Raw genomic sequence first — 16,926 nt, forward strand, 5'->3', positions numbered from 1 at the left:
ATAATTACTAGAAAAAGTGGAAAAAAAAGAAGATAAAAAATGAAAAGAGATTAAGACAGGCGTGAGATTGAGTTATGATGGCAGCAATTTGGTGGTTGCATGGCAACATGATCGTTGCTTCCATAAAAGCCAAAGAAACCTCCGATCAAATAATATTAAAAAATTTAACTATAAAAAATATATAATAAATACTCCACCGGTAAATAAGCGCAAAATCATGGACATTTCTCGGGATTCATGCTAACCGGAAGGACCGGTTAACACGGTTGTACCGTACGCCTTTGTAAGGACACCTGTCAACGATCTCAAAATTTTCTTCTTCCATATTTTTTTTTATAGTAAATAATAGAATAGTAAAAATACGTAGCTATTGTCAGAGCCAACCTGTACAGTTATCGAGAATTCCTTACGTGTATAAAAAAAAATTTTCGATGCTGACGTGGATAAGTGGTCCTAGTTCAACCGCAGTTAAAACGGTGAGGTTAGTTGGGGAGTGTCAGAGAGGGGATGGTCCGACACGTGACTAACCGACATTGGTGACACGTGGGAGAAGTCGGCGTCGGTGGCATGTAAGATACTGTTATTCACCAGTTACGTGATCAAAGTTTTAATTTTTTTGGAGAGAGGGAGAGAGTCAGTTAGTGGCGGTTAGGGTTAGGGGTAAAGGAGGTTAAATGTGGTTACGGTTAGAGTTAATTGACTTAACCATGGTTAGCGTTGGAGGGAGGGTTAAGTGGAGTTGGGCGGAGGTCGTGCCTAACCTTTTTTTTTTCCTATAAAAAGACGACGTTGTTCGAGTTTTTCTCCGGCTCGGTTTGTTTCCTTCTCTTTCTCAGCTTCCAAACAGAGGAAGAGAGGGATTTAGTGTGGTTCTAAAGAGGGAAAGTAGGGAGAGAAAGCTCTGAAGCTACAATGGCTGTCTCTCTGAGATGGTTCTCGCTTTGCTCGTTGTTGGTGTTGGTGCTGTTCCTCCGCGTCAACGCCGACGAGCTTCAGAAATTGAGGTAGCGGCTTATGTAGCATTTCGGAAAAGTGTTTTTGTTACTTTTGAAAGCAGAATTTGCATTGATTATAAGCTCTTAGAAGCAAGAAAAAAAAGCATATGAAGAATGCTGGTAAAACAGAGTCAGGTTTATGACTTCTCTGCCAGCATTCTCTGTTCAGTTTCTGCAGAAATGCGGAAGCGTTTTCTGTTTTACATTGAGATTCAGTGTTTGGATACCGGAATTTGCTTACATTACTTGTTTTCTTCTTTTCCGCAACAATTGTAGATAAATATATGAAGAAAGAGTGAAGCTAATAGAATTCTTACAAACTATATCTTTTGGTCTTTGTTGCTTTGAACAGGGTTGAAGAAAAGCCGGAGCAGTTGCAGAGCTTGGAGAACTCCACAATGGCGGAGAGGTTAGTTCAGAGTAGTTCCGGTGCTCGAAGCTTGGATTTTAGATTTTTCTCTTTTAGTGAATGACGGATCTAGACAGTTCCAATTTCATTCCGGTGGAATAGGGACCGCTGGATAGAACATTGCGACAATCTTAGCCGTTGAGATCGGGATCTGAAAATCTGGATCGTTAATTCGGTTATTTTAGTATCCCGATCTGTTTCGGTCTCAAGCTTCGAGCAAAAAAGTTCACTGTAAAAGCTAACTATTTTCTTGGCAACTTTCTCAATTACCATATTACCCTTCTCAAGAATTGAGATTCCATAATTAGGGTAGATTCAAAAATCACATGAGGACGAGCTTAGTCATTTTACAGAAATTTCTCTACTACGGGCGACGACTGCCTCGAGCTCTGAGTACGGAAAATTTTCGTCCTTTCTTTAAGGTGAAACTTCAAAATTCACATGGGAAACGGAGATGTCAGATTTGGGACAACATCTAAACGACGTCGTTTTATGTTTTCTGAAAACAAACGACGTTAGCGTTGTCTTGGTATAACTTTTCCTACCTTTTCAGCCCAGGTTGTTATACATCATTTTGGGCTTATAGTTTACGTAAATCACCAAGGAGCCCCAAGTATTAATTTATTTCCTGATGCCCCACTGATGTAACGGTTTTGATTATGTATTTATCATTTTCCAATACGGGATTTTATTGGCCCTCTTGTAGTTACTGCGGAATTTTGTTTTCAGGTTGGATAAAAGTGAAGGGTGGAATGAGCGGAATGAGCACGCCGTGGAAAATCCAGAGGAGGTTGCTTCCATGGTTGATATGTGAGCCTCTCTTTCACTAGGCTAATTGTTTAATCACAATATGTTTATTCCTGGAAATCTTGTGGCTTCATTGAATGGCTTTCCTTGGGAATTTGGACTGGTCATCACAGTAGTGAACAGAGCCTCACATGATCTCTAGACTCCATAAAAGAGCACACTCACAACAGTCCCTTTAAAATATCCGTTCAGCATTTCCTAACAACCAAGTCTTTGTAAACCCACTCGCATTGCCTTTTTTCCCCTCCTTCCAGTCTCCTCTCCCATAAGTAAGTAATTTCCAGTCAAACCCTTTTACCCTCACACTCGGAAAAAGGAAAAGATACAGTCAAAGTAGGAAAAAAATAAAGTCACTACTGATTGGGTTTATGAATTTTAATTTTTATGGCCTCTACTCAATCTTCCTTGTACTAGTGTATACCCTCAATGTTTTGATGAGATTTGGTGGCTCATATCATTCCTCCGTGAGACTGTGATCCTCATTTTCTTTTATTAATTCATTTACAAATGCAAAAACTAACTCGGAGTCTGAGGAATCAACCCCATGTTATTCAACTTCTGAATCTCTTCACCTTTTTCATATTTTGTTTGCCAGCCTACCCACATGCCCTTGTCGAGAGATCCGCTCATTACGCATTTAATTTATTACCTTCATGTGTCTTTTTCCTTATCCAAATTTCATCAGTGTGCACTCTAGCTTTTCATATCTATGCCAATGTATCTCTGATTTTGGGTTTATTTCCTTTTCTTCACGTTGGTCTCTTTAATTGCTTTTGTAAAGCATTTACTTGACTGTATATGGCTCTATGTGCATATATTATGAAATTTTTCAGAATAGATGCCATTTGCTCTTACCTATGGCGTCAAAGAAGACCCAGATTGCTTTTTAGCCTTTTCAATGGATTGTGGAGATCCTGTATAGAAATCCATCCTTGAGTATTTTGAAATTTTTTATATCAGATCCTGGTTTTTTTCTTGGTGTACCCTGGTGCTGATCTACTCAATCAATTCGTAAATCCCATTCGCATATTTTAGAAGTAGGAGTGCAATACTGCATATAATCCATGAAGTGACCGTTCGGCCATTCCTTCGAAATTGAATCTTCCAAAAGGACGTATAATTCTGCCTTTTCATATCTTCACCATCATTCATTTTGATCGATGCCGTATATTTTTGTACCCTCATTCACATAGATTAGATTTGTATGTAAAATTAAATATAAAATAGAATGGGAGGAATGCCAATTCAATGTGACTTCTGAGCGTATGAATTATTCCCATCAGTAGTTTAGTTCAATCCAATATTGAAGTTGTGAAGATCACGTCCTCTGCTTCTGCCTTTCATCCTCCTGCAAAGCTTCTCACACAGGCGAGAATCATACCATTACATTCATTTTTTTTTTCCTTCCCATCTGTTCCTGCATTCAATTGAAACCACCATTATTTCGTGCAGTGCCTTGCCCTGACCCAACTAGTTGGCGTAGGCAAATAAATTATACTACTTTTTTCCAGCCTGTCAGAAGAAATAAGCTCTAAACCATAGGTAGGGATTCATATGAAGACATTTTAGGAGAAACAGTTGCCCAGCCAGCAGCTGCCCAACTGACAGAGCTGAGTCATTCAATGAGAGCACCATGACCTCATTAAATGACCTTCCACCGACACACTAAAGAATTGGCTCCTCCACGGTTCCACCTTTGCATTTAGTTCAAACTTCAAACAGTGAAGTGTGGGCTAGAAAATCAACAGATTTTCCGTATGATCCGTATCCACCTATCCGTATAGAAATCCCACGTTAAGTCACATGGACCCCTCATAATTGTTGGACGGCGTGCTTTAACTTTCTAGTGATGGAATTCCTTACGTTACAGCGAGTTATGACTCTTAAAACCGGCATGTGTTCTTAATAATTATCCATCTGTATCCCCTGTTCCCACTCCCACTCGATGTTAAATTGATTCATATGCTTGAATAATGAGTTGGACATGAATATTTCAATAATAATGTGTTATAAAATTTTCAGGAGCATCCGTAATAGTACGGAAAGGAGGAACCTGGGTTATTTCTCCTGTGGAACTGGAAATCCCATTGATGACTGCTGGCGCTGTGACCCACATTGGCAACTTCACCGCAAGCGCCTTGCTGACTGTGGCATTGGCTTTGGACGCAATGCCATTGGTGGCCGGGATGGACGGTACTATGTGGTGACAGACCCTGGTGATTACGACGCTGTCAATCCCCGACCTGGCACTCTTCGCCATGCTGTCATCCAGGACAAGCCTTTATGGATCGTGTTCAAGCGGGACATGGTGATTAAACTGAAGCAAGAGCTGATCATGAACAGTTTCAAGACAATTGATGCTCGTGGAGTGAATGTCCACATCGCCAATGGGGCGTGCATCACCATCCAGTTTATCACCAATGTCATTATCCATGGTCTCAATATCCATGATTGCAAGCCCACTGGCAACGCCATGGTCCGAAGCTCACCTAGCCATTATGGATGGAGGACAATAGCCGATGGTGATGGCATTTCAATTTTTGGCTCCAGCCACATCTGGATTGATCACAACTCCCTCTCCAACTGCGCCGATGGCCTTATTGACGCTGTGATGGGATCCACTGCCATTACCATCTCCAACAACTACTTCACCCACCATAACGAGGTCATTTCTAATTCGCCAATGCACCAATTCGCCCTTTTTAAGTAAATTAAATCAGAGAGAGGACTAAAGCTTCATTTTCATTGGCATTAATTTAAAAAACAGGTGATGCTATTGGGTCACAGTGACTCTTACACAAGAGACAAGCAGATGCAAGTGACCATTGCTTACAACCATTTCGGCGAGGGACTTATCCAGAGAATGCCAAGGTAGCCTATATTATAATATCATTTATTCGTTTTCACTCTCTTCAAAATATCATGGATATAGTTAATCAGTAACTTGTATTAATTAACAATGCAGGTGTAGGCATGGTTATTTCCATGTGGTAAACAACGACTATACCCACTGGGAAATGTATGCTATTGGTGGAAGTGCTGAGCCCACCATTAACAGTCAGGGCAACAGATATCTTGCCCCTGCCAACCCCTTTGCTAAAGAGGTACTATCAGAATAACGACAATGTGTTCATTTCTTTCTACTGTGCAATTCTCTCCCACAAACAAATAATCTCAAAACTAACAATGAAATTATTTATGTGAACAGGTGACAAAGAGGGTGATCACCTCTAACAGTGTGTGGAAGCACTGGAATTGGAGATCAGAGGGAGACCTTTTGCTAAATGGGGCCTACTTCACTCCATCCGGAGCTGGGGCTGCAGCCAGCTACGCCAGAGCTTCAAGCTTAGGAGCCAAGTCCTCTTCCATGGTGGGCACGATGACATCCGGTGCCGGTGCTCTCTCCTGCCGCAGAGGCCGCCAATGCTGATTACAGCTCAATCCCCATTTTTATGAAGAAAAAATATCCAATTTTTCCTTTCTTTTGCCCCTTTTAGTGTTATAGCATTATCCAAGTTTCCACCAAATCTGTTTATCTTTGCTATATCTGTCAATCCATGTTTGACAAGTGTACATTTTTTTTTTTTTTTTTTTTACTTTACAAGGTGCCATAACGTTGTCACACACCCACATGCTTATTCCACGCCTCTCACTCCCACCACATTGCTCAACCTCGGCCTGCTTCAAAGCTGGCGCGGAAGCGTTGTCAATCTCTCTGTTTCCCTTCACAACCACCCTTTACCTCCTCTATCCAACTCATTCTCATTCCTGTTGGCCTTACATTATTGATGTTGCTCTCGATTTACAGGTGTAGGGACCAAATGATTCTCTTGTTTTTTTTTTTTTTCCTTTTTAATCCAAGTCATACATGCATAGTTGAAAACTCAACTCCGGTGTTTGGAAAACTCTGTTACAGATATTATTTAGCATCAAGATCTTCTGCTTTTTGTCCTCCTGTTTTGTAATTATGGCTCTTGTCCTTTCTGTTTTTTCTTCTCTCTGGGTTTCTATTCCTTTGCCCTGCATTAGACAAGCTGCAAACAAAAGAAACATAATTTGATGCATTCATCTCTTTTTACTCCTTTTCCCGGCTTCAGTTGCGTGCATAATTGGTGTTTGAATGATGACAATACCACATCATTTGCATGTGAGCTGGGGACCCACCCCATTCCTCACCTACAACACCAATGGCGTTTTGTCACGAATCCCCCGTTCCTTCATTTTGGTCTGGCATCAGACCTTTCGTGGGGTGGATTTGAAATAAATAAAAAATGGAAAAGAAGATGATTGAGTTCAGTGCAGTCCTCACACCCTATCATGTTGAAAATAGAAAAAACTTATCTTGATGGAGAGTGTCGCTTGGTGGGTTCTGATGTCCCCCACACACTCACAATGGTGTCGAGGACAAGGGCTTTCATAAATGCAAGGACTTGGGGGACATAGGATTCCATTTGAGTGTGTTTTTCACATAAGGTGGGTACTGACTACTGCTTGGCCAAAGCACAAAGGTGGACTGCGCCTTTGACTTGCAAGTGTCCTTCTTTGTAAGCTTGTGTTCATTCTCGTCACTCGTGTCAACCTCGCTTCCCCCTGTTGCTACCCCCCGGGATACTCTCTGATAATGTTTGTGTTATCACTTGAGCACTAGTCCTTTTTTCCCCCTTCATTCACCTTCAAGTGGAGGACTTTGAGGGACATTTTTATGATTTATCACAATTGTAGGATACGCCTTCCTCCCTTTATTCATTTGGAGAGGGGAGTGGATTCAAATCTCTTTTATATAAAGAGTCCCATGAGAAGATGAGGATGATGTAAACACTTTTAAAGTAAAAGTGATGCCCCAAATGAGCCCTCACTAGTTAGTGAACTTCTTCAAGAATCTTAGTCACACAGATTTTATGCTTTCGTGCTGTTGAAGACAGCCACCCCTGCGCTAACCTAAAGGGGTTGGCCCAATTTTGTAGAAATTCCAGTGAGAAACAGACATCCCATTCAATTTAATTGGGATGCCTCGGCTCTGACACGTCTCTTAAGAGGAGTACATCTGGCTCTTTCACCCATTCCAATTTAAAGGATTAGTCAATCAAATAATAGATAATGACTAGATCGGTTTGAAAATAAATGAATTGCTTGCTGCCATGAGGATAAATCTAAACCCTTTAAATTATGTTCTTTCCACAGTGATCGTTTTCCCAATTATGAAGTGTGGCAATCCTACCTACATTGGACCCAGGGCCCAAGTGGTTCAGCCAATAGTGGGCCCTTGGTCCGTCCGGATCCCACAAATGAATACAAAGTTGGATCTACATTGGATCCCACACTAGTCTGCCCCATCTATCCTCTCGAGGAAAGGTTTGAAAACTCTGTAAGTGTACTTGCTAATTTTATCTTCGTTCTTTTGGAAGATTGGTTAGTTTTTATATCTTCAGAATCTTGAGATGATATCGACCAAAACAGGACATGCTCCTCATAAATTCCCTTCATTCCCCTTCCTTCATCCGGGTCCTTGGATTTTCTCATCAGGTCCTCAAACCCTGAATTTGTACTTGGTTTTTGAATAAGGAGACATGCATATGGTAATGAAATGGACACACTTTTATTGGTTCCTATTGTCCTGCCCAATGTGTCTTCATCACCAAAAGCCATCCCAACATTTAACAACTCAATCCATAACCTCAAATCAGAAATTAGTGAGTAAAAATATACAAAGCTAGACACTAAATGTAGCAGCACCCTACAAGAAAATTCTCAAATAGCTTCACTGCCCTCAAGTTCTAGCCCCGTTTTCTCTTTTGATCATATCAAAATGTGAATACTGAAAAATCAACCATATTAACACTTTGCTGGTTGAATAGTTCCAAAATTAAATATTTTTTTGTCTAAGCCCACCTAGTTACTAAATGAGGAAGACATAGTACAGCTTTTATTAGCTAAGAAATTCAATATGAGAGGAGTAGTAATGCCAATTGCTTACTGAAGAGAAAAAGATGGAGAAATTGCAACCATTGTGGGTATTCACCAAGTAGGTATGCTGGGTTTTGGTGGATGGTAGAGCAAATGCCCTCTGCTTGGCAAACCTAACAAATTTTGCAAATTTCCATTTGGTTTACAACAGTTGGATTTCATAAGAGAAGAGAATATAGGCAAACCCTTGAAAGCAACATCTTCTTCAATAGATCATAGATAATAGCCAAAAGCAAGATCTTTGTTAACATCTTAGAGGGGACAATGAAGGATAGAAAAATCAAAGTATGGAAGACAATACAAAGAGAAATATTTTAGAAATTAAACAAGTTGCTAATGGGATAGGCATGTTCCCAACCTTCTAGGCGATAGATTTTACTTTATTTCACTTGTGTTTATGGCCTCTCTAGATGCACTAAACCAAAACTTACACCTTTAAAAAAATGCTCACAAGGACAAATGTTTAGTGAGATATCTAAGTATCTCTGATTGACCAAATCTTCTTAAGACTTTCTTCCTGATTTTGTTTTCAAATTCCCAAGGATTACAAAATTCCAAGCCACTAACCATTCTCTTATGCTTTTGTCTTTTTAGTGTATATGCGTGCATGTCGGTTACTGGCATTCGCACTAATCTTTTCTGATACTCAAAAAGAATGTATGATAAGAAAACATGTGAAACCGAAAATGCAACATAGAAGAGCTGTTATCTGAATCATCTTCCACTGCTTAATGCACATTACAGAATTAAATACAAAAGTAAACAGCATTTCCCTAGTAAACAACATCTCCCTAGTTACTCTTATACTATTTTCACAATGCAAGCAAAGTGATGAAACATGATGCTAAACAGCCTCTTAATCAAACATACACATTTGTTTTGTGCATATTCCTAATATTCAGAAATACTGTGTCTAAGAGTTGAATGTCATGAATTACAAGCAGAGCACGAGAAAATTGATTCCCATTCTCAGAAATGCAACCTCCATGGGAATAAACATCATCACCATCACCACAATTCCCTCCTTAATGAGAAACAGATAGTAAAATAATTAAAACTCTTAATTTGCTGAAAATGTGGAAAAATGAGGTTCAAAAGGGGGTACCAATTTCACTCCTTGTTTCACTGGGGCTGTACAAAGCAGACCTGTTCCTTGGTCTATTCTCCTCCAACTGCTTCACAACCTCATCCATTGTGGGTCTAACTGAAGCTACAGGAGCACAGCAACCCATTGCAAGCTTCAATGCTTGAACCAACCCTTCCTCCATTGGACTCCTTATTCCCTTCAAAACTTCCACATCGAAAACCTCCATGGTGGTCTCCTCTAGAACAGCCACTTTGACCATTGAGGGCAAATCCACGAAATCACCACTTCTTCCATTTTTCCCAGGCTTCTTTCCTATCAATATCTCCAACAACAGTATCCCAAATGCATAAACATCTGTCCTGGAATTGCATTTCTTCATCTTTTGAAGCTCTGGTGCCTTGTAACCATCAGTTTTTGCAAGTGCCACCATTTCATCTGCTACAGATGGAACCATTACTTTGTCAAGCCCAAACTCGGTAAGCCTGGCCACAAAAAATTCGTCTATAAGTACATTCTTGGATCTCACATTCCCATGAGTAATAGGTGCTTCAACTGTATGAAGAAATGCTAGCCCCCTGGCTATACCCAATGCAATCTTGTGTCGCCGAGCCCAGTTCAGCACTGGTTTTCCTGCTCTAGTCTCTGAATTCAACCAGCACAGACAATTTTCAAAAAAGAGTTGGATGAGTTTCCATTCAACAGCCATAATTTACAGAACAGCAAAGCTATGGGAGCAAGCAAATAGTCTGAGGAGCGTCTAAACCAATTTCTTGTTATTATTACTTCAATCTTTAAATCATTTTCATTTTTTGGTTTTGGCAATCTTGAACAAAACATACAACTTACACTGGGGGTTGCATACTATTATTGCTGGATTAGAAATTGCCATTTGGTTCTGAATCTATCCAAAGGCCAAGAGTGTGAAACTTTCACCGTATCCAACTCATGGTCCATTAGTTTAGGAGTGACTCTTGGCATCGATTTTGTCAAAGAGACTTCTAGGTTGAAATATGTGGGAAATTTGTTTGAGACTGCAGGTGTTTTGAGTTGAAGGTTCTTAATCTTCTGGATTCAGTTTTATGTACCCTCATTATTTTTGTGCATATCCAGGTTCTAGAATCTCCATTCTTCCTGGCTCATTTTGGATCATATCTCTCCCAAATGAAGTTCTAGAATGGATAGACATGATACTTATTCTAGTTTGGAAAATCAAAATTGGGATGAGCACACCAAAATTTGATCAGATCTGAAGTTTCAAGCTTAAGTATTTGAATTTGCATGGAGTACAAAGCTACTGCCACCATTGTTTAGGTTATAAGGGTTAGTTTGATTTTTATTAGGAATGCACAACAAAGAAAAGATTATAAAAATTATGCAATGGTTAATCAAACTATAATGTTTGGAGGAAATGAATGATGAACATCTTTAGTTTTGGCATCTTATCGGGCTTGAGACTATTGGAATGGGCAAACATCAGGCATGTTGGGACTATGATGACCCAGTAGTCGGTCATTAGCCGGTTTTTTGGTAATGGGCTCTCAGGCATGAGCAAAAAGCCTAGACTTGACTGGGGGCCTAAAATTTCCAGCTGGGCTTCAGGATTTGGTACATTCTATGAACCACCGTCTTTTCTGTTGTGCCATGTCAGCATCAAAACAATGGAGCTGAACTTAGCCTAAAAACCTATCACACCTACAACTCATACAAACTTGATACTCTGCATCATAAGCAAGGCTAGGTCGATTTAATATCAGGGAATCCTTAAAAGAATAGAATCTCTTCACTGTTTTTCTAATACATGAGTGGTAGCATTGATTTTGGAATCCTGTTGGTGAGAATGTTTGGTGTTGCCTTAAGGAATGTTTGGGTGGTTAGCCTGACTCCAGCATTCTTGTGTATTCTTAAACATAGCTTGGTGTGGTGATCCATGTAACATATGTTTTGTTATGTTCCTTTATTCAGTTCATTTTTCACTCAGTCATTAAACCCTAAAACTGGGATGACAATCACAAGAGGTTTATCAGATTCAAAATTCAGTAATCACAATAGTTTTAAGAGTTCTAGAATGGCAAGCATGCATGCAATCAAGAAGAGCATCATGTACATATACAAATGAATCAAATGCAGAACAAGGCTCGAGGAAAAGTGGACTCACCATGCAAGAGGTCATGGAGGGATCTGTTGGGCAGATAGTCATAGATGAGAAGCTTCTCCCCTCTTTTCCCCTGATAGAAAGCTCTCAATGGAATCAAATTCTCATGCCTAACCCTTCCCAATTGCTTTATCACCGGCAAACACGAATTACTATCCTTACAACTGCCTTCCCTCAGTAGCCTCAACGCAATGCTCCCTCCATCTGCAAGCTTTGCTTTATACACTGTCCCGTAGCTCGTCTTCTCCATCACTTGCCCCGTTGCATTCAACACGTCCTCCAGTGTCAAATGCTCGCCTCCCTGAAACAGGATAAGCTTCCCATCTCCACTTCCTCCACTGCCATTTTCGTCATCTTCGCCTTCCTCGAATTCCTCCTCGTTTTCTCCCCTACTCTTCCTCTTCTTCCCCTGCACATACCCAATTAGTAATGAAGCTAGGACTACTGATCCGGTCATCAAACCGATCACAATCCCGGCGATTGCCCCGGGGCTCAATCCTGAGTTGCTCTTGCAACTCCTCAGAGGAGACCCACAAAGCCCAGCATTGTTCCCTTCAAAGACCTCCACTCCATACTTGGATTCACCAAAAACTGGCAACACTCCACTAAAATTATTGTACGAAAGGTTCAATTTCTCAAGATTCAACTTGGCCAAACCCTCCGGAATCGATCCAGAAAACAAATTGTTCCCAAGATCAAGCTCTTTGAGGCCATCAAACCTGGTGACAAACTCCGGAAACGACCCGGAAAACTGGTTGTCACCCAAATCAAGAAACTGCAAATTATTGCAAGTGGAGTTGGGTAAAACAGGTTCTGGCACAGACCCAGATAGCCCATTGGCGTGAAGCCTCAGAGAAACGAGCCGGTCACAAAGGTTCCAAATCGCCGGGGTGAGAGCTCCACTCAACTGATTATTCCCCAAATCGAGGTCGGAGAGAGAAGGGCTGTAACCGAGCTCCAAAGGGATAGTCCCAGTGAGCGAGTTGACATTGAGGTAGAGGCTCTGGAGCGCAGAAAGCTCCCCGAGCTCCTTGGGAAGTGAGCCAGTCAGATTAGCAGAAGGGAGCTGAAGAGAAAGAAGGTGGAGAGAAGGGTCTTTGGAGAGAGAGAGGTTGGTCCAGTGAGGAGAGGACAGGTCAGTGCAGAGGAGAGGAGAGCCGTTAGAGAAGACCCACTTAAGGCCCCGCCATTGGCAGAGTGGCACAGAGGTGTTCCACGAAGATAGAAGGAGATTATCCGAGTAGCTGCCTTGAAGCGAAGGCTTGATCTTGTTCAACAAAAGCTCAACATCCGAAGAAGAAGAAGAAGAAGAAGGGGAATCAATGAGAGAGTTGGATGAAACTATGTAGAAAAAGAAGAAGAAGACGAAGAAGAAAAGTTGAAGCTCCATGGAAGAAGAAGCAGCAGGAGAAGAAGAAGAAGAAGAAGAAGAAGAAGCGGAGATGAGAGTAAGAGAGAGTAGGAAAGGTGGTATGGAGATGTTTGAAGAGTGCTTTTCTGGGAAAGCTGACACACTGTTGACTGTATGCGTGAAAGTGTGAGTGATGCTGCCTGCAGTTGCACTACTCTTCACTCATTAGTCTACTAAATCTACGGTCCTCATTTCCCATTTTTAAATTCCCCTCCCCTTCTTCCTTTTCCCTTTTCTTTTCATAAAGCAGCAGCTTGATGATTGAGTTTTTTAAATTTTACACCCACTCTTCATCAAAAAGTAGTACAGGAACATGTACTCCCCAGATACTCTCGAACACTCACTTGCCCTCCATATATTTTATTTTTTGTATTTAATCTGCACGCTCACCTTTGGAATTTGCAGATTTTTTATTTTTCCTTTTTTATTTTTTATTTTTGTACTCCTTCAGAAACAGAGAAGCCGATGTGCAGGACTCCACCAAGTGTTGTCTTTTCATCTCAACCGTACATGCAGGTGCATTACAACAATCATGCTCCCTAGCTCCCCCACCACACACGTGTCCAGGGTGCTCTGATGGGTTTATGCAATGGGAGAAGACGATGAGGGTGCATGGAATGCGATAGTGGTGGGGTGGAGCTCGAAGTTGTCCTCGATAAGGGCCCACATGTTTCAAACCCCAAAAGCAAAGTGAAGAAGCAAAAGAAAAGGTCAACATTTGTCCACAGGTATGCAAGAAGTGGGCCCCATTAAGTAATATGTTTAGTGGGAAAAGTATGGCGGTGTTCAAATGCATGCAACTCCATCCCTATATCATGGGACCTCATCCTACACAAAAATAAATAAATAATTATTTATTTGTAATTTTAGATATTAAAAATAATTAATTTATTTATCATCATCAACTATATTCATCAAAATATATTTTTAAAAAAATATATAAAATAAAAAAATAGTAATTAAATTCATAAAAAAAAAAAAAAATTGGTAATCATTTTTGCTTTTGACTTATATAAAATGTTTTTTTTTTAAAAAAAAAAGGATAAATTTTCCGAAGCAAAGTAGCCATGCTTCAACATTTTCAACCTAATTTATCATTACTTCTCCCGCACGGTACAGGTATTTATGACTGCCTTGAATTTCCCTTTTTTTTTATAAGTTAATTTTCTTTTATCAATTTAAAAATTAGAGAAGGTTACTTTTAGAATTTTATTAGAAAATTTTTAGCTTTATAAAAATTAGATCTTTATTAACATGGAACTGATTCCCTATATTGCAATTTTTTTTAGTAAATGTCAGGTTCTCATAAACTATTAAAGAAAAAAATATTAAAAAAAATATTTTCTTATATTTAATTATTTTATAAAAATACAAAAAAATTGAAATATAATTAAAATTTATATAGTTTAAAATTATTTAATTTTTCTAGTAAAATAATTTTGAAGAAACATTAAAAAATAATTTATTAATTTTAAATTTATTTTCTATTTTTCATAACTTTTTTTTTCTTTTACATTTTCTTTTCTTTAAATTTTTCAGCAACCAAACACAATCTTAATGTTTTTATTTAATCATGAAATTTTATGTTATTCGTGTTTAGAAAATATATATATATCACTTTTTGGAAGTTTGTGATAGTTTTTAAAGTTAAAATGCTAAAAAAAATAATTAATTCTAAAAAAGTTCGGATTGATTTGTTTAGGGTCCAATAATTGATCTCATAATTAATGGAATTTTTTTTCAAAAAAAAAAAAAGAAGGAATTTTTAAAAACTTATGGCTTTGATTGGCAAGGTTGTTTTGAAACATAAAATAAATTTTTTTTTTAATTTAAAAAACATGTTTTACAAAAGGTTTCTCTACTAAAGCTCATTTTTTTGTAAATATGAAAATCAATATTTTTGAAAAGTCTTTCTATAGTCTAAAATATTAATTACATCCATCAAATCTAGGATAAATTTAGATTATCGTGTAACAATGATTTTAAAAAATAATTTTAGTCTAAATTAGATATTTGATGAAATTTAAGAAATAATTCTAAAAATATGAAAATCACTTATTATATTAAAAAAAAATTATTTAATAAAATATTTTTTTTAAACCTTTTAAAGAAAAGCTTTCATTAAAAACATTTTAAGTAAAAACAATAAAAACACATTCTTAGTTTTTTTTAATATGACACAATCACCTATATCCATCAAACTTGAAGCTGTCATTTGTGCCTTTTTTATAAAAAAAATTATTTAAAACAATTTATTTTCATATTTTAAATAATTTCTTTATTTTTTAAAAAATTGTTATTGATCCGTTCCTTATTTTAAAAAAATAATAATTCAATAAAAAATCAAAATATTTAACCCTTTTTTTTTTCAAAAATAATTCATATGAAACTAAGTTACAAAATACAACACGATCCGAAGATTTGTCCCGACCCTCCTAAATAGAATCCAATGGCAAAGACTCACACTACTAAATTGTAAAAATATGAATTAAAACTTGGAATGGTGAAAACTTTTGATATAAAAACAAAAGCAAAAGTTTTGTATTTTCCATATGAAAAAATTGTCCACAAATTTTACATAAAAGTTATTTAAGAAAAAGATTTTCTTAGCCTTTCAATTGAAAGCACTAAATTCCATTGTCCCTTGTTTTAGTTTGTCTTTTTTGGTCATCAAGGGAAGGGTATGTTTGGTAACTATTTTTGAAATGAAAAAAAAAAAAAAAAAAAGTTTTTAAACATGACGTGTTTTTAATATTTACAGAATATATTTTAAAAATAATATTTAAGTCTATTATTTTATTTTTATATTATTTTATATGTTTGTATAATTATTTTTTTAAATAATTTTTAAAAAATAAGTGAAAGCAATAGAAAATAATTAATTGTACATTCTTTATATATTCAAATATAAAAATATTTTTTATTAATATATTATTTTTATAAAAATATTATGCATTTATGTATAATAAAAAAGTTATGAAAGTATTTTTTATATTTTTATTTATTTCTAACTATACTTTTAAAAAAATCTATGAAAACATATCCAAATAGTCCTAAAAAAAAGTTTATTTTCACTAAACATAGTTTTCAAGTTTAAAACTGCTTATTATTTTTAAAAACAAAAAAATATTGTCAGGAGTAGTTACCCAACAAACCTATAATGATCACTGGTTTATTTTATTAGTTACAACAAGTTATAGGCAAAAGGAATCCTCACATGAGCCACCATGAGTTCTAAGTTATTAAGTACCCACAAGGCCTTATTTGTAAGACATGTATCATCTGTTTTTAGCACCCCAAAACACTTTTCAATATTACATTGAATGATCTCATCCAATATCATTGGAACCCCATATACCTTTATTTAATTTCATAAAACAAAAACATTAAGGTTATATTTATTTTCTGAAAAGTATTAACGAATGAAAAAAATGTTAAGAAAAATTATTTTTTCATATTTGGTTTTATAATGAAAAATAGGGAAGAAAGTTAAATATAATTAAAATTAGTAACATACATATATATTTTTAAATTATTTGATCATAGTTAAATAAGTTAAATGAAATTGAAATATGATATAAAAATAATTTATTAACTTTAAATTTATTTTTATTTTTATTTTCGTATTTTTTTTCTCAAACTTTTTGGGAATCAAATATAACCTAAAGTGCCATTTGGTACACTTTTTTAAAAAAAAATAAAAAATAAAAAATAAAAAATAAAAAATAGTAATAACTCAATGCAAACTTTTTATACAAATAGTTAATTTGTCTTAAAGAGATAGTATTTTTACAAATTATTTATAAAAAAAAACACATGTATTTAAAAAATATATTAATTTTAATTTTTTTTTTTGTTTTATACAAAAAAAAATTATCATATTTTTTTGTTTTTAGCTACAAATATCCCTTTTAGGCATTCATCAGAGCAAACTATAAATGGGGAAAATGATAATAAATAATAAATAAAATGACTTAAATTCATAAGACTTTCCCAAGTATTCATACATTTGACTAATATAGGGAGGAAAGCCCTATGTTTTTGAGGAACCTCTTATGGGTGATGATAGGTAGATTTGTAAAGCATTCACATTAATCTATG

The 16,926-nt window shown here is 36.8% G+C and overlaps 2 protein-coding genes across 2 annotated transcripts; one reads left to right on the plus strand and one right to left on the minus strand.

Moving 5' to 3' along the window:
• Positions 1-793: 793 nt before the first annotated feature.
• On the plus strand, positions 794-6,166 carry LOC117919438 (probable pectate lyase 8). Its single transcript, XM_034836642.1, has 7 exons — positions 794-1,004; positions 1,348-1,404; positions 2,134-2,214; positions 4,234-4,876; positions 4,979-5,082; positions 5,177-5,315; positions 5,420-6,166. Exons 1-7 carry the CDS (start codon positions 913-915, stop codon positions 5,639-5,641), a joined length of 1,338 nt encoding a protein of 445 aa, XP_034692533.1. The 5' UTR covers positions 794-912; the 3' UTR covers positions 5,642-6,166.
• A 2,714-nt stretch (positions 6,167-8,880) lies between these two features.
• On the minus strand, positions 8,881-12,983 carry LOC117919271 (putative kinase-like protein TMKL1). Its single transcript, XM_034836411.1, has 2 exons — positions 11,418-12,983; positions 8,881-9,904 (listed from the first exon to the last, which is right to left on the minus strand). The coding sequence occupies exons 1-2, from the start codon at positions 12,802-12,804 to the stop codon at positions 9,267-9,269; spliced, it is 2,025 nt and encodes a 674-aa protein (XP_034692302.1). The 5' UTR covers positions 12,805-12,983; the 3' UTR covers positions 8,881-9,266.
• Positions 12,984-16,926: the final 3,943 nt, after the last annotated feature.

The sequence above is a fragment of the Vitis riparia genome, chromosome 7 (genome assembly GCF_004353265.1).
Source record: "Vitis riparia cultivar Riparia Gloire de Montpellier isolate 1030 chromosome 7, EGFV_Vit.rip_1.0, whole genome shotgun sequence".
Classification (NCBI taxonomy): domain Eukaryota; kingdom Viridiplantae; phylum Streptophyta; class Magnoliopsida; order Vitales; family Vitaceae; genus Vitis; species Vitis riparia.

Coding starts and splice junctions, on each gene's coding strand:
- LOC117919438 (XM_034836642.1), top strand. CDS start 913: ATGGCTGTCTCTCTGAGATGGTTCTCGCTTTGCTCGTTGTTGGTGTTG. Junction 2,215..4,233: donor GTTGCTTCCATGGTTGATAT/GTGAGCCTCTCT, acceptor TAAAATTTTCAG/GAGCATCCGTAATAGTACGG. Junction 5,316..5,419: donor CCAACCCCTTTGCTAAAGAG/GTACTATCAGAA, acceptor TTATGTGAACAG/GTGACAAAGAGGGTGATCAC.
- LOC117919271 (XM_034836411.1), bottom strand. CDS start 12,804: ATGGAGCTTCAACTTTTCTTCTTCGTCTTCTTCTTCTTTTTCTACATA. Junction 9,905..11,417: donor CCTCCATGACCTCTTGCATG/GTGAGTCCACTT, acceptor GGTTGAATTCAG/AGACTAGAGCAGGAAAACCA.